The 23,736-nt window shown below is 40.0% G+C and overlaps 1 protein-coding gene across 1 annotated transcript; it reads right to left on the minus strand.

The window, feature by feature from the left end:
• Positions 1-11,843: 11,843 nt before the first annotated feature.
• On the minus strand, positions 11,844-18,717 carry LOC310801170 (zona pellucida-like domain-containing protein 1; the record flags this gene model as incomplete). The annotated part of the gene is made up of 9 exons (XM_083665165.1): positions 11,844-11,968; positions 13,493-13,616; positions 14,950-15,118; positions 15,811-15,891; positions 16,033-16,130; positions 16,433-16,505; positions 17,585-17,769; positions 18,121-18,341; positions 18,654-18,717. The coding sequence occupies 9 exons, from the start codon at positions 18,715-18,717 to the stop codon at positions 11,844-11,846; spliced, it is 1,140 nt and encodes a 379-aa protein (XP_083521291.1).
• Positions 18,718-23,736: the final 5,019 nt, after the last annotated feature.

A 23,736-nucleotide genomic window follows, 5' to 3' on the forward strand; every position in this document is an offset into this window, starting at 1 on the left:
CCTCAACTGCCTTAATTGACGTATACACAAGAGATAGAGCAGGGGATCTTTTTCCAATATGAAAAAATTAGTCACTTCTAGTCTAGTTATGTGCTATTTAATACCCAGACAGCTTGGTCACTTTGTAAAGGGGCAAAGGGGCCACAACTGTTGTAATGATCGCCCCCCAAGTGATCCCTTGCAGGGTGTGTTGTGTGGGTTTCCATGTCTGTTCATCTGAAATGGAGACCCCCAGGACTGTCAAATCCCTTCTCCCATGGGATGTCCTATATAGCACTCATTATTGTCACTCACATTAGAACACAGCCTGCCATCGATCTCTGCAATGAATCTCTCATCGCACGTTTTATTAGGGGCAATTTCACTGTAACAGAATGATGCTGGGACTCGATTTTTCACTTTCAAACATATGCCAAACAAAAGCCCATGATAGCAAAGTTTAACAAACCATACAACTCTATGCACAAGGACTTCAAACAATTCCCACTGAAAAAAAAAAAAAACGCAATTACCGATCAGTCAAAACAAAGTATTTGGTAGGTCTACATATGATTATTACTTGTGTTAACTTTCATTATCCTCCCTCCTCATCAGGCAGAGATATTTGAAAATATCTTTTTATGTTTTTGGTAAAAGATTGACCTGGACACTGGGCAATGATTCTTAAACATACAAAAGCCAAACTATTAGTATTCTGTAAAACTAAATATAAGTGTTGATATTAGTTGACCGGGGTCTGTACTTGAATATTAATGAGGTTTGATGTTTTTTTTAAACACCTTTAAAGGAGTAGTTCAGGTTTTTCAATGTTAAACCTAATTTTCCACTAGGCCCATCAACACACTGGTCATATTTCCATTGTTGAGCTTTCTTTGGATGGCTCTGGGGTTAGCATTTAGCCATACCAGTGTACATGAATGGGATCACCTGTATGTATATGTATGACTACTTAAAATTTCTGGTAACACTTTATTTTAGTGAACACATATTAGTCACTCATTTGTAGCTTATAAATGTTTACTGTGGTGGATGTCTAAGATGTACCACTGTACTTCAGCTCTTCGGAGGTGAAATTCAAGAAACAAAGTCCTGAGTAATATTTGAGTCCGGTATTTATTATTGCTTGCAAACAAGAGACAAGAGCCTAACAGCAGCCCAGCGTAATTCCGGGGGTCTGTCTAGCGCAAGTCTGACGAGGCGATTCTCAAGGTTGTCTTTTATACAGATGAAACATAATGGTAGGAGTCACAAAGTCTATCAGCTGATGGGCTTGTGCTTAGACAGGAAGGGGGCGAGAGAGAGAGAACAATGGGGAGACTTCCTTATTGATCAATCGGCGTTCAACATTTCACACCTATCCACCTTCCTGTCGGCAAGATGTGTCTGTACCTTTATTGTCACTCTCCCCCACCACTCCCTCCGAAACCACCGCTATCCATATGGTAATTATACAGCGTTTCTCAGAACAATGGCTATAGCCAATAATTTTAGAGGTGTGGCAAGAGAAAATGTAATCACAGTATTTACACAAGTTGTATCAGTCATATGAAAGTGTATATCCTTCAAACAGTTCTATCAATGTATTTTCCATAACATTACTTTCTACCTAGAAGACACCCCCCCACACACACACCCACACAATGCTGTTGGGGGCAAGGTGTGCCATTAGGGAGGCTAGCCAGTAACCCCAAGGTCGCTGGTTCAATCCCCGGATGTTAGCCAGTGATTGGAGGGTTGAACCCTTTAAACACTTAAAAGCTACAAATTATTATATTATTCATTATATTATTTATTATATTATTAAGTGTTCCCCATACTGAAGTGTTAACGAAATCTACAGCCATCTCATGTCTTTGTGTGCTATACACCCATGTTGACATGACAACAATTACTAGTACTAGTGTAAATGTATATTCTTAGAACTGAGAATACTTCTGTTTTGCCCTTGTTTCGGATTCTTCTTTCTTTCTTTTTTTTTATTTATTTTTTTACTATATCTGCGCACTGAAGTGTGCAATTTGTTGCTCACTTGAGTGGAACAACACAGATGGCATTCCGTTGAAGTAGCTAGTCCATTCTATTCAAAGGCACAATGACAGATAATGAAAAAAAACAATATAATATTTTTCTACGGAACCTCTGATAACTAAAACATGTTTTACATTTTGTGTGGAGACGTTTTGAAAGCCGTTTTCTGTGCTTTTAATAGTGCACAGATCCCATTAATGTACACTGGTACGGCTAAATGCTATGACTGAAATTTGTCTGGATTTACATTTACATTTACATTTATGGCATTTAGCAAACGCCTTTATCCAAAGCGACTTACAGCAAATACATTTGTTTAAGTAAGTGAATCATCTATCCATCAGTCATCATAAGATAAAGTAAACAATTCTCAGACCAAGGGCCATTGGCAGTCACAATGCTAGAAGAAGATTTTTTTTCTGGATGAGTCTACAACAGTCCAAATAACTGTTAAATTAGGTCTAACATGAAAAAACCTGAACTATCCCTAAGACCTTTTCTGGTAGATGTTTTCTTAGATGCTTTTCCATATGTTTGACCAGAAATCATCTATATTTTTTATGATTTCTGGCTTAAGAGCATCATCAGTGATGCCTCTCACTTGTTTATTTTTCGGCTCCACCGGTACATTTTCACTAATGATTCGTAAATCGCACATTTGATAAGAGCATCACATCATCTGTCTATGCATCTTACTCCTTTATTCATTGCTTCAGCTGAGGTCAATTGTCACCAAAGCACCCGGTGCGGTTTGCCTCATACACCTGCATACCTATTAGACCTGTTTGCCAGACTTACTGTGTTTCTGCAGACTGCTTTGTCTCCCACAATTGGCAGGGAAAGTAGGGGTTGCTGAATAGATTGATCTCTGCTGTCATTTTGAAGTGAAATTAGCGGTAGAGGAAACCCATTCATATATTCAGACGCCAAGGTTAATTTTGAATTTCTTTTCAGAGCTCAGCCAAGACTGTGCCAGCAGTTGTCTGAAGTGAGTGCCTTCCTATGCGCATTAATGGATGACAAAAAAAATACATACAATGACTGAATTGCAGTGAGAGAGAGAGAGAAGGAGAGAGAGAGAGAGGTGGAAGTTGGTTGGAGCAGTTTTGTTTACAAGTGATAAACACCTGGTTAATATTGGCACTTTTGAAAGTCTCTCGATATGCCCTCAATATGTCAGGAGGATGCACTGTACAGTAGCTTGCTGATTAATTGCCCTGGTCTTTCTACGGTGATGTTTCTTAATATAGTATAAAGAGCTCTTGATAGATTGACTGCAATTAGATGATGTTCTGTCAAAGTGAACTGATCGGCTGATGAGTGATAAGGCCTGGTAATGAGGCCAATGACGGGCCAAGTAAGATGTATTGGCCTCCATGGGGGCTGTCCTGACTGGGTGATTAACCTGTCCCTCGGACTTGGAGGGCGGGAGGTGGGGGTGGGGTGGATTGGAACACGAAGAGCTCTTGGTCCTGAGGATTCCCCTGTTTGCTTCTCCCAAGTTGTGCTCCGCTGACTTTTCAATTGAGGAAGGGACTCGCTCCGCTGGGCCCATCCACTATCCTCACCAGGCTTAGAGACCACCCAGCGCCCAGCAGGGGAAAAGGGCATGATGCTCTATAAAGGAGGATGTGCCCCCTAAAATATAAATCACTGACTGAAACGGCCAGGAAAGACAACCATTTATCTGTACTGCATTCGCCAGAGAAAACAAGGTGTTTAGTTGAAGATTTAGGGAGCCTGTGTGTTAGTAGGCTAAGTTGTGCAGGGGATGATCATTTCCTGAGAAATATGGTACAGTGCGCCCAGCATACATAGGAGGAAGATTCACTGGGTGAGTGAATTTACTGCATTAACAAATGGGAAGGAATGCACTCATACAGACGTAGGCATGCTCTTAATCTGATTATGCAATTGAATCATAGAAATTTGAGAAACATATTATTTGAGTATTGAGTGTGATCCCCAAGTTAGTATTTGGAGAACATAAAATGACTTTCATTGCTGGTGTCATAACTCATGTAACTGTGCAATGTTTGAGGTTTGTGTGATTTTGTGACTGTAATGTAAATGCTGCTGCATATATGTGTGCAATCCCTCCATGTTTTCAACAGTGCAGTGGTGTCCCTCTAAGCTGGAGTTCCCTGACACACACGGCCCTGAGTTCAATGTTTCTCACTTTTTCTTGGACGCCTGCCTGGACTTCTCAGCTTGACATTGTGCATGCTGCAGCGAGAGACTGCGGAGAAAACAGTCTGTTCCTTCTCTTTCACTATAGCCGGCCACCAAAGGCTAGCCCAAGCGGTGAGACTGAATGTTGAGAAAGGTCAAGCAAAACAAGCAAAGCATTACAATGTTCGCCATTGTGATGTTCAGATGAAGACAGGAGAAGCAGCGTGGGTCAGGCCTCACCCCCAATCTGATGCCACATGTAAATTCTCCTCAAAACTAGCACTGGCCAAAATCCTCCAGAAAATGGGCCTATGGGCAAAGTGCAAAAGTCAGGCATGGTTAATATCAATATTGCAAATGTAAAGCCCTATTACAGTGTTTAAGGACTTAAAGCTGGGGAAGGGCACTATGTGGCATAACCACATACAGTATTTATATTTGTGTAGTGTAAATTGCATCACAACATCAAGTAAAGTGAGCCAACATCATTCATAAAAAGTAGTTTAAAAAGAAAATCACATGAACTGTTTATTCATGTTTGTCTATACTATAGTCATGACAGATGGCATTCCCTTTTAACAAAACATAACCCAATAACAAACTGCAGCAAGGATACTGGACAGCTGTGAAATGGGGCTAGCTAGATATCTCTAAGTTAGCCAGTCATGACAAAAGAATAAAAACGGGCATATAACGAGTTAGCTAGTCTAGCTAGTTAATAGCATCACCTTGAAGTAAGTTGCTAGCGCGATGTCATACACATCTTTCTTTTTTTTATTGAGGCAGCAGCTGGCCAGAGACTAGTCTTGCATCGCCATACCACCAAATCACGTTGTTCTCACGCCTCTTTTGGAGGTTTGGAGAATTTTAAATTAGCCAGTTTAATTGGACGAGAGAATGTGCTTGCAATTTCATTGGATGTTTAATTCCAAGAACCCTCCCTTCACACATGCCCGTAGAATCGTTGTTTGTTGTTATGCGCGTCGTCTTGGCCTACCAAGCGGTGTCTTGATCCGGGGAAGACAAATCGTTAAGGTACAATAGATCTGCCTGCCATGGAGATATTTTTTATGGTCGGTAAATATAGTGTATGCATGTTTTAGTTTAGTTTTTAATCTAATTACAATTTTAAGGCCACATAAAAGAGCTGATTTATTGTATGCAATTCACTTACGAGTGGGACTGAATTTGGAGTGTCCCGTGCCCGTAATTTATTCCAAGGTCCTTTCTCTCTCTCTCGCTGTGTTTAGGGGGTGAGGTCCACAGACTTTTTATTTTGTCTGCCTAACGATGAGTGTACACGCAGCCGCCTTAATGCTAATTTGCTTATTTTGACCTTCAAAGAAGCTGTGACAGACCACCCACCCAACTATGTCATTAGGCCTGCACATGGACACAGTGAAATTAGCAGACATGGATGCCTCTGTGTAGCAATACAAGCTGTTCTAAACTGTCAGTCAGCGTCTCATGAACATGTTCGAGATGGCAGCTTTGAGAGGTGTGTTCCAACCTAGTCTGGTTAGCACTCGTCTTTGGGAAGTCTACAGAATTCATCACTGGGAAGTGTGTTTAAATGGAGTACAAGCTGCAAGCGGTCACATTTTGATTCGCTCTGTGCAGAGGTGATGTTTCGAGAACAACAACCCCCTCCCCTTTTCCATTACTCTTGAGAAGAGCAAATTAGTCAGCCTTAGACAATTAACTTAGCTAACATTGCTAGCAAGCTATATTTTTGAAAATGGACATTGCTGAAGTGGTTTTATTTTTCTTGGAATTATAATTCAGTTGTTGGAACACTACCCACATGGGGACCAGTGACAATGATTTGCTGTTCTGTTTTGAGCTGCCTGACTGGTTGGGAGTGTGACAATCCGTTACAGGTTTCCACCCCTCTTTAACACACTTTCTGCCTCATCTTGCCCTGGCTTTCCAAACAAGATAAGAAGAAAGACTGGGGGCTAAGGTTAGTTCCACCCTAATAGGGCCTGGTTGACAGTGTTAGTTCAGATTACACTTTTGTTTGTATCACATTGACACGTTAAGTTATTCTCTCTGTATAGTTACATATGGCTCACATTCATTGCAAGTTATTTAACTGTTGGTCACTTTTAAGATTGTTCAATGTTGTAGCTTTTGTTTGGTTTCTACTTCAATTTGGTTATATAGTGTATTAGTTTTATATTGTATGTTAGGTTTTGTTTGTTTGATATCTCTGACTGTGTTCTAACCCTGGCACAAGGTGTCTGAAGCTGTACTGATCCATGTCCGCTTGCGCAGATAATAAACAGTTTTTAATCTATTTGGTCTCCTACAACACGCCACACAATATCATTGTCCATTACACAATGAAACACAGTCAAGACATTCTTTCTGGGTTTTTTCTTTTTTTATAGTTTCCTTCCTTCATTGTCTCTGTGCTTCTCTCTTGAACAGGTGTGGTTGTTGGATTTCCTCCTTGGATGCCAGTCTCAATGCCAGGTTTAGATGTCTGTACCAGCATCTCCGTGCACCGGCTGTTTATGTGTCCTAAGGGCATGCAACCTTGTGTGCCAGTGCTGTGGATTTGAATGCCAGGTGCGTGTGTGCCTCCAGATATGCCTGTCTCTGCTTGAGCCCAGGCAAACAAGCATTTGTGATGCCCTCTTCACGCTAACCCCAGTGACCAGCATTTTCAATCAAATGTGTCTGTTATCTCTGTTAATGCAACATCTGCTTGTGCACTTGCTTTTTTAACTTTTTTTTTTTCTTCTTCATGTCATACAAATCACAGTGATGGGTAATTGATCTAACATTGATGATACATCTTAAAACTTCATGATACACTGTGTGGTCACAAGTGAAATGTGCAATTAAAATGAGCTTTGTTTACACTAGCCATTGGCGCTAGCTTCGATCACAAAATCAGCTATCCAGACCCTTGAGATAAGATCCTGACATGTCATAGGTAATAATAAATATTTTTACAGATAGTCTTGATTTGCCTTCTGTAACAAGTGGCCGTACCAACCAGGAGAAATCAATACACTAATACCATAGCCAATCGAAACGTTTGAGGAGATTACTTTTAAACACTCTCACAAAGCTTTTTTTTCCAAGCTCCTTTAAGATACTGACTTAAGCCTGCACATAAACAATATATAAACCGTAATCCAACACAGATAAAAAAAAAAAAAAGTGCCTTGAACAAGATAATTTCTTACTGACATTAAAAACAAGATTTGTTCCTAAAATAAAAACCCAATTTTTACTTCAGTTCTTGTTCAAGTTATCAGTGTTGTTTAAAACTCAACCAAAAACCAAGGTACTGAGATTAGAAACACACCATTGTGTGGCAGTGTAGTAAATCTGCCGTTTTGCCCTGCCCTCCTAAAGAGGCTAGCCCAGCTTGCCACGCCTGGTTACTTTGGTAAATTGACAATTAATAATGTTATCCCAGGCTGGCTATTACATAGCAACTAATAAACATAGCGGGTTGTCATAGGCTAATTATTTTCTGTCCTGCATTGGCATTGATCAATGGAGTGTGAAAAGGACCAGAGGCACCTTGCATGGATACAGTGGGTCTTAAATAAAGGATTGAGCTATAAGATGGTAACTGACTCAAGCTGCTCAGGTAACAAGCGACCCTGTGTTTATGAAACCCAAGTTATTCACCTTTCGCTCAATTTACAAAATGGGACCTAAAATGGATGCGAGGGTTTGGGAAATTGCTACCTCAGCAAATGGTCTTAAGTAAGTTTGATGAAACACTATATGATATATTTTCAAAGATGTTCAGAGCAAATGGTTGATATCTGTTTTTCTCTTTTTAAAATTGTGTTTTAAAACAAGAAGACCCTCACCTGACTTCCATCATCCTTTTGATGTTGTTGATGTTGCTATGTTAATGTTGTTCTGATGCTCTTTCAGTCATTTCCATTATACTGTACATAAAGCTACATGTAATACAACTAATGACAATTGTGACATTGCATGTTGATATTATGCTCTAAACATAGCATATGATTTAGTTACATCAGCACAGTCTCATTAAACCATTAACTGCCAAAGAATTCCGGAACACTCATCACTTAGACTGCCAAGTGTTTTATGTGGTATTTACCTAGCAACAATACTTTGATTGGTTATAAAATGAAGCATTATTATTTATGCATTTTTGATGAATAAAGTCACCCTCGGCACTGAAGGAGTTAAAGATCACATTTCAGCACAATAATGGGCTCTGTATCATTCAGTATCAAATAAGAAGAGTATACATTTTGCTCATGTTGGAGGGTTATACATTGTGATTCATTGAGGTTTGTGTAAGCCCTTATATTGTTCCTCACTAGTCACTGCACTCTGGAGAGTCTAAGTGGGTAAGAAGTGTTGGCTGGGGAAGTGGGTGGTTGTCATTTTAGTGAAAGCCTTTTGTTCCACTCATGACTCCCTATCCAGAGTACTTAAGATCATACACACAGGCTGCCCCCTGCCTAGACTGAAGATAGAGTGCCATTCACTGGGATGCACTGGTGGCAAAGCATCAATGGGTAATGAATGTAGGGTTCAAAATTCTTTCAACCTCCAAATACACCCCAAAGTATTCACCCATTACCACATCAATCAGAATTCGAAGGTTGCTGAAATGTTTTTCTCGAATCATTGAAGAAAGTCATACAGTACTAAGAAAAATAATGTCAAAGCAACTGAACCCAATTAGATGGTTATTTGGCTATTTATTGCACATGCATAACTATTAAATCCGGGTTTTATGGATCTCCTTTCCAGATATTTTCTCTTGGAAACGTACCCAAAGGGCATGATTAGGGAGGTTGTTCCTGTTTTGTACATGAATCAGTTGGACCCTCACTCATACAGCAAAATCTGGATTGCTTTGAGTAACTGTAGAATTACTGGACTGCCCTCTACTGGTGGTTTGTCTGAATCACATGTGCATGAGAAGTCAGCCCTGCTTGCACATGCAGTGGGAGTATTGTTTTTTTTGTGTGCTTTTTTGTTTCACCTTTGAGCAGTCTACATGTTCTTCATTCTGTTTATTAGTCTGCCTAAACATTTATTGTTTTATCACAGTCATAGTCAAATTGTGTTTTAGATAGATTTTACTTGTGGTAAAGCAATGAAAATCTTGAAATATGGGCACTGTTTTTAGAATGGCCCAACCTAATGTATTAAATGAATATAAGTAAGTTTATTAAGGTAAGTCTAATAAGCTGGAGTCAGAGCTATAGTAAAGGCTATGGTTACATAATCATCAGAAAATCCCTGATACATGTTTGAAATAGAGTGTGACTAGCTTAGCAGGAGGTCTGGAGGACTCGTTTCCTGGAGTTCTCAGTCCTTGTGTGTATGTTTGGTGTAAAGGCAGCTCTGCTTTGAAGCTGTGCAGTGGCACATCCTGCTGGCAGGTTCAAAGCCTCTCACCTGCTCTCCTCATCCCTCCTTCAACAGCCACCCACCCACCCAACCACTCTGCCCAGTAGGAAGAACTGAGCAGTTCATCAACAGAGCCACCCTTTGAATTATGAGTGAGCTTTTCAGCAGAATTGAAAAAGAAATTCCATCCTATTGTTTTGAGTCCTCCTGAAACAAAGCTTGTCAGCCAGATGAAAGTGAATGGCCTTTTTTAACAGTGAAAATCTGAACACCTACCTGGGTAAGGTTACAGATGATGATTTTTATAGGAGCTTTCTGAGGATAATTGGACTCTGGGAAATGGACCTTGGAAGGGACTTTGAGGGGTCAAACATCCAAAATGTCTGAAATGTCATGTATAGAGTTGACACGATTGCCTTTATTCCATGACATAGAATAATATCTATTATAAATACTATATTAAACTTCACCTGAAATCAATGAAATACAATTTGTTTAAATAACTTGTATTTGTGTTGAATGTGTGCTTTTTCCTCTGTAAACTATCTTATTCAAAAGGGTGTGTCCCAACATGAGTTGAGTCAGTGGATCTCCCTTACATTGGTTGGTAATGTAAGTCTGACTGAACAGTCAGCTGTGCCTCATAATGATCGCCTAGTTTGAGTTCTGGGTGGAAGCCATCTTATGACCTGGTTTTGGACTTGAGTGGACCTGAGTGTCTTGGAGGTAGACCAGAGGAAGACTAATGCATCACTGAAGCCTAATTCACGGCTACATTACCCAGATTCAGTGTGCACAACTTCAGTTTATATGAGTTGGACCACATGTTCAATGTTGTATAGAATGAGTGCTTCTTCTTAGTCTATAGCTGTCCAACCTTTCTTTTTTGGTATTCATCTGTGTGTCCTTTCAACGATCAGGTTAAATGTCAACTGTTTAGTGTACATTTTTGTGGAGTAAAGATCAGGTTTTCAGCGGGTCTTTGGACATAATGAGGGTTCACATGTCAGTGAAACCAGAGCCAATTGTCACTTTCAATGAAACATAAACAAACAGTTCTCTAATGGGGCCATAGAGGGATGGGAGAGCAGAGCAGGATGTTAGCTAGTGAGTATACAGGTAGTATCTGGTTCAGTGTTTAGAACGTGGCACCCTCCTGAACACCTTTTCTCCAGTTTGTCCTGGTCAGGTGAGGTCACATGGTCCTCTATAGCCACTCCTCAAATCATCACTCTGAAGGGAGAAAAGAAATAAGGAAGCCACTCATGAAGACAATGGATTTGGTTCTTGTTCCTGCAAGCTTTAATGGCAAAGAGGCATGCATTTGAATATATACAACTGAGACTTGAGAAAATAACTGAGAAAACAATAACCAGCTTATTGCTATCCTTACTTTTTACATCCCCACCTGAATAGCTTCGTTTTTCCTGGCCATTTATGTATTAACTGTAAATGAATATGTTAAAAAAAACACCAAAGATGATCTTCATTATGCCGTGAGTGTGGACATACTGTGGATTGATTTAAAAGGTGAAGGTTCAATTTCAGGTTCATAGGAATGTACCATGAATAGAAATTCTGGGATCCCTCATCTTGATACTGATCTGCAGGTGCCAATATTTTATTAGCGTAAAGAAATAAGACAAATATCATAAATAACACAAAATAATACTTTGAAGTGGAAAGTGACTGACACTTACAAAACACTCCACATACTTTCACATATAACGTGTGCATTCTGAAACTTTTGTTTTTTCATGACAAACATAGACACAATTGATTTCAGAATGAACACTTTAGTTTGATGGTTTTGTTTTAAATCAGTAAAACACTTTTTGCATTAGAATTTGTCTTACATTGTCACGGTCTCATCGAGGGGTTGAAGTGCATATATGCATTAACATTTCAGCTTTTGTTTATCATTAGCATTAAGAACAACAACAAAAAAAACTAGGCCTGTGATTCTCTCCTCATGTAAACGTTCTAAGGATGCACTGTTCCCATCTATATGGCTTTTTAGTACGTAAAGACAATTATGGCTATGACAGACTGACAGATATTTCTGAAGAACAACTATGAAACAAAGATCTCATTCTTGCCAAAGTTAGACAAATCTGAAAAAGACAGCAATGCTGAGCTGAGCTCAGTCCTCCACCAGTAGTTGTAAGACATCCAGGCAGACACACCTTTTAAAGGGACAGTGTCGTCCGGGCCCAGTAATCCCAGATTTAAGCTTGTGCGAGCAAAGCAGTTTCCTAGCCAGCCCCCTTTTAATTGTGCTTGAGTCGCCTGTAGAAGACAGCTGCCATGCCCACCATGATGATGACAGCCAGGGTCAGGATGCCTACAGCCACTCCAAGTCCCACTGAAGATTCACCTTCGCTGCTGGACAGTACTGTAAACAGGCCAGAGGAGACACAAAGTGTTGGAGCTACTCTGAAGAGGACATAATAAAAGAGGTCTATGGCACTGTCCAAACACTCTTAAAAGTAAGTAGTTACCTTGAGATAGTAACTGATCTGTAAGTGATCAGTGAAAGCAATGAAGCGACCCTACTGATATCAGATCAGTAACGGGAGGGTGAGAGAGAGAGAGAGAGAGAGAGAGAGAGACAGACAGACAGATTCCAAAGTATTGGAACCAATGATAAGTGTATCCCTTAATCAAAAACCGAGAGAAGATTGAAATAACATGACAATGTCTCAATGTTGTTAGTCTTTTAGAATCGTACAAGATCGGAACACTATCATTTAGCTAAGATATAGAAGCTCACCTTCTTCTTTTGATGTCAGAACTGAAAGACATAAATGCAGGGGAACATTTGTCAAATACATTTGTCGAAGTGAATCATCTATCCATCAGTCATCATAAGAAAAATAAATCTATGCTAGGACCAGGGGCCGTTGGCAGTCACAATGCTAGCAACAACAAAAAAAAGTCACAAAATCATTCAACCGTTTTCACCACTTCACTATGATGATGATGACTTACACATTGTAGGCTTATCTTATTGCGCAACCGCTTATATGAGTATGCTACCTGAGACTGCTCAAAACATGAGTGATAACAGACCATATAGGTTTCTAAACACTCATTTCCTTAGAGAGAAGATAAGAGAGTGGATGGCATGTAGCGTAATACACAATAGTTGCTTCACAGTAGTGCCAGTGCGTGCCAAGGTTTACTAGCCGCCAGCTAGTGCTCAAAGCCTGGTGCTGCGAGCCAAGTGAACAAGCCTGTTTGAATTTCCACAGCTGGGCTTTCCAGTCCTGCCCCGTAGTATATTTTGTTTACATTCTGCATTTCGTGAGGTGGCGAACTCAGAGACACTAGCAAAACATTACAAATCATGTAATGTTTCTGGCAACTTAAGCAGTTTTGGCAATTTTCTTTGTAAAAACCGCTATTCAAATCAATACCTTTGTGGAGTTACAGCGAGCTAGCTTGGATTATGTTTGCACCCACCAAGTCCGCTCGCCAACTAAAGAACTTGGTTGATAAGAATATTCCGCCCTCGCTCTTAACCACGCCCCTAACCCCATTTGGCCTCATAAGGACCAGGGGGTAGAGGAGGATAAAAGCCCGAGTTTAAAGCACGGAATAGGCCCAGTGTAAGTCCTGTTGATGTCCCGAAGTGACTGTGGTAAAGCAATTGGCCTTTGCACGCAAGGCGTAAGCCCCACTGTGGAAAGCAAGCTAATATTATTTAGAAGAAAAAGTGGCTTATGAATAAGCTATGAATATGAATAAGTCCATGAATAAACCACTGGTTCAACTAATTATAACAACATTGATAAGCTAAATCAGATGTGGTAGTGCTGAGCTGGGACAAAAGCCAGCACATTGCGGCCCTCCAAGATCAGGGGTGGAGAGCACTGGTTCGAGCAGATGGAGAGAGGTCAAGAGAAGAAGCACTTACCACTCTCAGCCTTGGTGATAATAGGAAGGGAAGTGGAGAGGGTGGTGGACTCTGTCACTCCATCTTGGGTGAGTGGACCGGCCTCTACACTCCTTCTCCTTCTGTTGTTACCAGGGAGGCAATCCTGCAGAGAGATTTTGAAGCCGGTTATAGCATGCGGCCATGGGGCTGTTTTTCTTGGTAGTTCGCTAGTTTGTAAGTACAGATGACTCCTCACTTTAGGCCTATATCGGGGTGTTTAATCAAACTATCCCGCTGCGGGATAAATGCAACCTTTGAATAAAAAATGGCCTGCGATAAACCTAGTTTATGAAAACATGTGAAATCATTTTTGAAATATTTCAAAAGATCAAGATTTAAACTCCTGGTACCAATTCATAGGATTAGCATACTAGGTTGGGAAATAGATCAATCAATACATGTCTCTTCGCATCCTTTTCCCTTTTGAGATTTTATTTCTGGTCACAATCAAGAGGGCTAATCAAGAAGGCTAATGGGTGTGTGTGTGTGTGTGTGTGTGTGTGTGTGTGTGTGTGTGTGTGTGTGTGTGTGTGTGTGTGTGTGTGTGTGTGTGTGTGTGTGTGTGTGTGTGTGTGTGTGTGTGTGTGTGTGTGTGTTCTGATATAATTTCTGGCCTATAGCATCCTGCTTAAGAAAATGACTAACATTTTATCATGGTTAATTTATATTATGATATAAAAGATAGGCCCTATTTATGTTAGAAGAGCGGAATTGGGATTGTTAGTCTTTAGAGCTGCAGTTGTTGTTGGTGTCAAATACCAGACCTTCCATGGAACCATAAAAATATGGAAATTAAATACCAAAAACAATGTTTTAAGTTAGAAAAATACAGGAAATTTGATTGAGCTCTAAATCTGACCTATGCACTGACAGTGTTTTCCAGAAAGACTCCTGCTAAACCTAAACCTACACATGAACATCTTTACTTTGCAATACAAATGGTAATGTTATCATTAGAGTGCATAACCTATTTCAACCAAATGCAAACCTAGATAGGCTATTCTTCTGAAAACATTCTGAAACCTCTCTGAAGAGTAAGTGTTGTAGCCTATGTTGTTTCAAGTACAGTAGCCCAACAAAGCTATTGTAGCAGGAGTCAAAACTGAGTGTGCTGGAAAACCCTGTCAGAGCATAGGTCAGATTTAGAGATACAGTGCTCAATCGTCTTTTTCAGCTTTTGACAACTCTAAGTATCTAACTTCAAATGTAGTTTTTTGTAATTTATATGTATATCTACTATTTATCTACAGTTGCTGGATATATCTTACATTGCTGTGGTTGAAGAGAGAGAGAAAGGGGATTATTCCAGAATCTGGAAATTGGCATGAAGAGCTCAAAAGTGATACATAAGTGATCACTTTTCACAGTTTGTTTTCATCCTTGGCTGAATATATTGCATAGGGGGAATACAATCAGAGTTACCAGAGTGAACCTACATTAAAGTTACTGCAGGTGCTCTTCTCACAGAGACGGGTGATGCAGTGCAGGTAGTAGGTGGACAAGGCCTCATTCTGCTGCTCGATGAAGCGGAAGGCTGGGAAGGAGAAGCGGGCATGTTGACTCTCTCCATTCTCATACATGGTGGTCAACTGGTCCCTGGAGCAGCTGTTGAAAACAACACCCGTTAGTTACAGTAGATAGTTTTACATTTTATTAGGCAAGTTTGATTAAAGTTGACTTTAAATCTCTTAATGGGATGTTCTTTAAATTCTTTAAAGAATTCTGGTTTTGACCTGACCTTGGCTGTTGTTGATTAGCCAACAGCCTTTTTTAGATACTGAGTTGTCATATTTTGGGCCCCATTAATTCTGGAAATATGTCTAAAACACCTTGCAGACCAACAGAATCTCGTCAATCATTTCATACTATATCATATGTAAAGTACTGTCAGAGAGACCTAAAGATGTTTACGTGTGGGCAGTCAGAAAACATAACGATTTCACAAATCAGGCAACTTCAACTGGCAGGTAGATACAAAAGGAAGAACGCTTTGGTAGGTGGTAGATTGGGGTTGGCTGCCCACACATTAAAATCTTTATGTTTTCTAGGTACATTACTTTAGGTACGATATCATATGAATGATTATTGAGATTAGGCTGTGCAGACCATCCAATCTACCTCTGATTATGACAGAATCCCCCTCTGAAAAAATATTTTAAAAAAATGGAACATCCCTAAGAGTGGGCCTACTTGAACAATGGATTTGGATACCTAGAATATCCCAAGAATACACACTAGAATATTTGCTCTTACTCTATGTTTCTCCAGTGAGACTTTGATGAGGGGACAGGACTTACGCGACAAACAGGTTGAAGAAAGTAGAGTTTGTAGGATGAGGAGATGTGGAGGCGTAGCATCTGTCCAGAAGCACAAAGTACCTATTGAGGTAGAATAGCATCATTACCATCAAAGTGGTATTTCACGAGACAGAGTCAACAAGTTAGCTAGATAAACTCTCATGAACAATTCCTAATTTTAGAAATTTTACAAAGAAAGTCTAGCATAGCTAGTAGTCTTACTGGGCAGTCAGGTTGGTGGCTTGGACTTGCACATAGACGTCAGTCCTAAGCTCAATGCCCAGTGGAGGAATGACCATGGGCGTAGTGTATTTGTCATCCTAAGGGGAGTATGGAGATGTATGAAGAACAGAAGACAGGTTGCCTACATCAATCAGTGAAAAATCACAGTAATTTGCTTAGTTATATTTCACAATAAATCACAGACCTACTGGTAACAACCTGAAGAGTTAGCCTAGAGACCATGGTGACTACTGTAGAGCATGAAAAGGTGCAAATAGTTTAGCCACTCTGTATGTTTGTCTCTGTCTTCTGTCTTTTGTCTGTAGTCTGGTCCTAGTGATTACTTTGCATGTGTGTGAATTCAGATTGGCTGCTCCATGGCTGCTGGCCACTGACTTACGCTGAAAAGCTTCATGCTCAAAGTGCTGATGAAGCTTCCGTTTTTGTCATTCACTGCAATGGAGGATGCAGACCTGAGGGAAAAGTTGGGGGTGGGGGGAGGAGGGAGGGAGTTAGTTGAGTGAGAGAAAGCAGAGGCTCCAACAGCCAGAGATGCACTTAGGTATCAGACATAGTCCCCGGGGTGTGTCCAGGTAAAAACTCATGGGAGAACAGGGTCACACTCATGGGTGCACAGTGCTCTGAACACAACAGATAGAAATATATTGAATGGAGCTGACATGAGTCCCTAATCTATAGGTTGTTATAATTAAAAAGGTCATAATCAAATTCATATTTTCAGTTGGAGGGCAAGGACAACCGTCTCTCGTCCACACTAATGAAAAACCCTGCTTGATCAAACTGCTTTCCATTATAATTAGCGACATGATTTGATATTTAGGTGATATGACATAAATGTGCACCAGCCAGTGATAACTGACAAATCGTCTATTGACAGTTGAAGTTTATTTTTCAAACAGTAAAGGTTTGCATTAAACATGAAGTAAGTTTCTCAGTAACTGTAACTAGCTGTATCTACCGTACCCACCAACATGACATGGAAAGGAACATGCTAGCTGGTCAAGTGGTTTGATAATGCTCAACTACTCAGCTGATTTAGCAGCCTGCCCTCCAGCTGACAAATTTAACATTCATACAGCCTGTTGTGACACTTAATGATAGCAACCTATAGAAAGCCATGTTTGTTCTACAGAATACATTTCATCTGAACACTCTATAACATTACACCCTACTGAATGTAACTCAAGTCAGAAAGGACACCCAGCAGACCTGAGGTGACCCACAGGCACCATATGACCAGTCATAGCGCTCTTTAAAGACATTTAGCTAGGTAATGTACTGGAGCTCAAAGCCTGTTGACAAAAAGAGCTGTTTGTGTATGTAGGTATGCTGTACTTAATGTAACTGCACTTTATATTAAAAGTTGGCACTGAAAAAAGCCTTAATTTTAGTTCCTTAGTTGCTCATAGACAACAACAACATTTGTACATAATGCAATTCTATGTCTCCTTACAAACTCATTATCCCTTGCCAGTTATTCGGCTGCCATTGCAGTGCTGCATGACAAAATGCCATAGTAGGAAGAGCTTACACATCAATCTGGGTGTTGTTGATCAGGTACTCTAGAGGATAGGCGCAGGAGTAGAAATACTTCAGCTCTGCATTATAGGTCACCGTCCCTATAGTGGTGTCATGCGATTGGACCACACCGCTGACGTTGACTGTCTGGATATTGGAGAAGTCAGAATATATCCCTGTGCCTGGAGAGCTGGTTGTCTGAGGGTGTAAGGAAGGACATGATCAACACAAATCTGTCTTCAACAGATTTTCCTGAAAATGTGCATTGATATACTGTATATGCACCTATATAACTTGTTGAACAGTGCTCACATATGCAAAGGTCATACATGTGCAAAACGTCATATTAACAGGTACAGACTTGCATTCTGAGATCTGGCCCTACATGTCCTCTGACAAAGAAGCCCGTTGAAACTGAGGGGGACCTGTTTCACACAATGGTAGCTCAGATATACCAAAGTACCTATAGCAACAACATACTGTATGCAATCACTGACCAAGTGATCAAGCTCTCCAGCACCAGAGTTGTAGATTCTGCCCAGCTCTTACCCTAAATCTACTGCCACAAGAGTTGGTCATGTTGAGGGGGAAGTTAAACCTCAGGACAGGTGGGATCACGCTCTCATCCAAGGTTCCCTTGCAGGATTGGTCGTCCATTATATGGTTAAGAATAAGCAGGGACTCATTGTAGCCGGTGTAAATAACGGGGCAGATAAGGATAGCCAGGCCGATAGAGTTGGTGCCACATTCCACTGAGATGTCTGTGTATTCTGAAACAACAGTGTACAATCTATGTTAAAGATGCATTCTAAAATATCACAGGAAATATTTGTGTATAAAAGTGCCAAATGACATGTCTGAGAACCAGCTGTGTGAGAAATGTGTGTAGTGTAATATATGTGTAAAAGATGTCTGTATGTTCTACTACAGTAAGGAGTCGCTGTCGTTATCTTAACAGAGAACTTTCATATCATCCTTTGCATAACCACTGTATAAGGTGCACATAATGAAATTGATTTGTTGAGAAACAGATCATAGTATTTTTTTTAAGGCAGACCAACAATCAAAAGAGATGTTTATACCTGGGCGTCTGGAGGTCGTTTCACAGTCACTTAATTGACTGCTTTTGGCCACCATAACAGCCATAAGGAAAACGCTGAGAAGATGCATTTCAGTGTTCCTTGCTATGCTCATATCTACAGATGCAAAAACATACATTTGAAAAAGTCAGTCAACACAAAAGTTCCAGAAGAGGAGCTTGAAATGAACACATAGATGAGTTGGGAGCCTCTTGTAGCAGTCGAAGAGCAACGGTTTTCAGGCAGGTATCCACCTTGACTGCCCCAAAGATTTTCCTTTGCTGTCTTGTCTCCTGCTTATGATTATTTGGGGATGTATAGAGGTGCTTTTATAGACAGGGCTCCTACTTGGGATTGGACAGAAACAAGGTCATTGCAGTTTGGCGTCTTCACTGTATGCGAACAATTCCATTGTGTTGGAGGTGCCATGGACCATCCCTTAGGGCGATTCATGAAACCCAACACATCAGAGAGTTTTCAGAGATGAGTCAAAGACAATGACCTGGTTCCTTTGTGACTGTTTAAAATATGGGTTCCCTTGACATGCTAAAATGAGACTTCATGAAGCGAGTGTTGAATCCCAGGGGAATGCACACAATACTTTCATGACTTTCTTTCAGGAGAGTTTGAGTCCCAACAATGCCCCTTTGGCCTTCATCCTGCAGATGTAAGTCAAAATATGTACAGCATGTCCCATTGGAATCGCCTAATCTTAACAATGATAATAAAGTCAACGGATAAACTGATTCTTAGGTGATAATCAAATCTAATCTTTTGACATACAATGACATAACACGTGAGAGGTCTCACATTGGGTAATTCCTCTGAAAATAATCGTGGGGCGTTACTGTCTGATGGACAGCCTGACATTTGGGACCTTTCAAACCAACAGACCAAAAGAACAACAATGTTTCACTTTCTGCATTATTTTATTAATCTGAGATCTGTGAATAGGCTAATTACAAAATCCCCACACCCATTAAAAAAACACCTTGAGAGTGTCACTTTTATTGGCCAACGTCATACCACATAGGGTGGAGATAGGATATCCCTCACAAGGGTGGACCAGACAGAAAAGATTGTTCTGAAACCTGGCTTCCTCTAATGTGCATCCCCATCCTCTGCTTAAGGTGGGACATGGGGAGAACTGACTTTTTTTTATCTGCTTTACCAATCTGTCTATGTTAAGAAGGGTGCTATTAAAATGAAACAACAATAAATAAGTGGGGGGAAAGGCCACCAGATTATTCAATGATGATGGAGATTTAATGTAATCTGTACACTAATCACCTTGTGTCGTTTGTTCTCGTTCTTTTTACAGTTTAGAGCCTGCGGTGTAGTAAGTGGTGCCAGACTTGGGAAACAGAGACACAGACTGACTGGTGGTGTCGCCCAATGACCTCTGGCTTCTCCAAATTTGTGTGCTTTGTCATGCGTGTGTTGAGTTGGATGCTCCCTCTCACTTTCTCCCTTAAAACAGAAAGGGTTTATCATGGGTAAATTGAAACCCCAAGACTCCTTTCACAAGGATTTACAGTATCTGCTTTCACTTAGGGCAAGAGGATCAGATTTCAGAGTGATATTGCCTAGTATATTTATTGCCCCATTGTTATGAAAGTTTCCTGGCTGAAAGACTCTTCTATAGAGTAGTAGAGCAAAGTCATGGGTTGAATGTTTATCTCCATAATTTGCAAGCTTGTCTTTCTTTGAAAGCAGCTCCACCACTTAAAAAAATCCAGAATCCATCACCTCTGCCTTTTGTGAAAAGGAAAGTTGTGAGGTACGAAAATATGTACTATTATTAATATGTAATATTTTGCATTCCAATGAAATTAATGAACAATGCTTTTTTCTTAAGACTATTGTCCCACTTGTTTTTGGAATAATATTGATGCCATATTTGTTTTAACTTTGAAAAGGTGTATCCTCATGGAACAGGATCAAATTATGTCAGCCAGTGTTGTTGATTTTTATTCAGAGGTGACATGAAAAGGGTATGATGATACTGCAATGTTGCATTGCAAAATGATCTTGCCAATGGCAAGAGATAAAGCTTTGTTCCTACCGAATCATGACAGGGGCCAAGGTGTGGACATAATTGTTCCAGATATTCAAAAGAAATACTGTATCTCCTTGGAAACCAAAACGGACACAAATATATGGTGTTATTACAATTACTATATTCATATATTTGTTTCCCAACATAATAGGACATCGACCCTCCAACATAATAGGACATCTGTTCTTAAAAATGTTTTACATTGTAACTTAAAGGGATAGTTAAAAGACAACGTCACAATTGGTTCCTTCCCCATACCCTGAAAGGAGTATGAACAAGGACAGACTTTTTTTTAGGGGTAGATCAGCTTTGAAAATTGGTAAATATAATTGAAATGATATCAGATAGCATAACTTGCATCATTGTAGTCCCTTTCTTTTTTTTCCCCCTGCCCCAACCCTCCCCTAATTGGAGGAAAAGAAAATAACAACCGCAATTCTACTTACTATTCACATGGCAAGATACAGATAATATACACACATACACATACAGTGCCCTCCATAAGTACTGGAAAGAGGAAGCATGCTGTCTTCTTTTAGCTCTATACTCCAGCAGTGGACTTGAAATCAAACAGTAACTATAGTGTAAAAGTAGAGACTTAGCTTTAATTCAATGTTTTGCTTTTTTTCTATTCCCCCTATTTACTCCACCTATTTCAGGGCTCCAAAAGTATTGGGAAAAATCATATAATGTCTAAATAAAGTACTCATGTTTAGTATTTGGTCGACAATCCTTGCATGCAATAACTGCCTGACGACCCATTGACCCCACAAGACGCTGGGTATATTCTCTGGTGATTCTCTGCCAGGTCTGTCCTTCAGCCATCTTCAGTTGTTGTTTGTCATCAGGAAATGAAATGCATAATTGGATTTAAATCTGAAGATTACTTGGCCAGTCAGGAACTTTCCACTTTTTGGCCCTGAAAAACTGCCTAATTGCTATGGCTAAACATATGCTATGTTTGGGGTCATTGTCTTACTGTATGATGAAGCTCCATGCAATGTATTTGGAGGCACTTAAGCAGACAAGATGTTTCTGTACACTTCAGAATACATTCTGTTATTTGTCATCAATTAAGACAAGTTAGCCAGTTCTTGTGGCAGCTATACATGCCCAAACCATAGTAACCCCTCCATCATGTTTCACAGATGAGGTGGTATGCTGTAAATCTTGGGCAGATTATTTTTTCTCCAAATTTTCCTCTTGCAATCACTCTGGCACATGATAATATTCGTCTGATCTGCCCACAAGACCGTTTTCCAAACCTCTGCAGGCATTTTAGGTACTTTTTAGTAAACTGTAACCTGCCCATCCTTTTTTAGGATAAATAGTGGTTTGCATATTATTTCAGCCTCATAATGGCTTCCTTGACTTTCATTGATGTCATGTTGACAGACACCAGTAGCAGACTCCAAAGGCAAATGCAAAGCCTAGAATCAATACTAGACATTGCCAGCTCTCTTATGCCTGCACAAATGATGGGACAGAACACACATGACTAACCAGAAACACCTGTCAAGCCAATTTTCCAATACTTTGGGTGCCATGAAATAGGGGGACTATGTATAAAAAGGGTTGCAATTTCGAAATGGTGAAACAAATCTGGAAAAAAAGAAAACATTGAATTAAAAAATCTCTAATTTAACCTCATAGTAAATGTTTAATTTCAAATCTAAACTGTTGGAGTATTGAGCTAAAATAAGACAAAATGCTTCCTCTTTCCAATACTTATACATTGTATACACTCACTCATATAGACACTTACAATATCCCATCATTGCCTTACACCTCCATACACTTTTGTTAGTTGCTTGTGTGACCTGATTTTACCATCCTTGTTCACAATGTCATTAATAAAAAAAATACCCTTATACATTCACCATTCTTTTCTCTATCAGTATATCGGAATTTAGTCATATTATTTGCTGTAATATTTGTTCTGTCTTTTCTGGAGGATGCAATTTGAATTGTAGCGAAGTCTGTGTGACTCCACTCAAAATGGGCATAATTTCTGTATAACGTTTTAAGCGAAAGGTTTAATGCCTTGATATTTAACAGCCCTCAGCTGTTAAAGATGTTTTAGCCCTCGAAACTCATGTTATATATATATAAATATGTAAGTGAATCATCTATCCAACAGACATCATAAGACAAAGTAATCAATGCTCATACCAGGGGCCATTGGCAGTGGTAATGCCAGAAGCCTTTATTTATTTATTTATTTATTTATTTATTTATTTATTTATTTATTTATTTATTTATTTATTTATTTATTTATTTATTTATATATAGGAGAGAACTTGTACAGGGGGGTAGTGGGGGTGAAGAGGTCTCTAGGGTAGGGTTAGTACAGGGGGGGTAGTGGGGGTGAAGAGGTCTTTAGGAGGGACTGTTAAGATGTAGCCTGAAGAGATGGGTTTTCAATCTACGGCGGAAGATCGGTAGTGATTCTGCAGTCCTGATAGTAGTGGGAAGCTCATTCCACCAGCGGGGCGTCAGGACAGTGAAAAGCCGTGACCGAGTGTCTCCGGGACTAGTTCGCCTTATGCACCTGATTGTAATAGACTGATTGAATATAGCCTACCTGTGATGTTCCTATATCTACCTGCTAATAGTGCCATTGTATCTCTTGTACTGATGATGGTTGCATGACCAAAACTGGTCGGTATTTATTTCTTGTATCACTATGCTTTGTTGGAGCACATTAATTAAATCACTTGCATTTTTGCAATCTCTGCATTATTTTAAAGAGCCTTTTTGGACTCCTACTGAGCAGTGTGCAGTGTATCCTTTTCTGAACATGTATACACCCTTAACTAATGCAGCTGTGGAAAACGCTATTTACTGCTTGGTATTAGGCCTATGCGCAGTCTCTTTCCAAATAGTACCTATGTAGGCATGTGCACACATCGACAAGCCATTTTAGACAGCTGCCAGTCTGAGCAAATGAATTAATAGCCGCTCTTCGACAGCGGTGCCAGTGCATGCCAAGGCTTACTAGCGGCCAGCTAGTGCTCAAAGCCTGGT

This window comes from Argentina silus (genome assembly GCF_951799395.1).
Source record: "Argentina silus genome assembly, chromosome: 2".
NCBI classification, from domain to species: domain Eukaryota; kingdom Metazoa; phylum Chordata; class Actinopteri; order Argentiniformes; family Argentinidae; genus Argentina; species Argentina silus.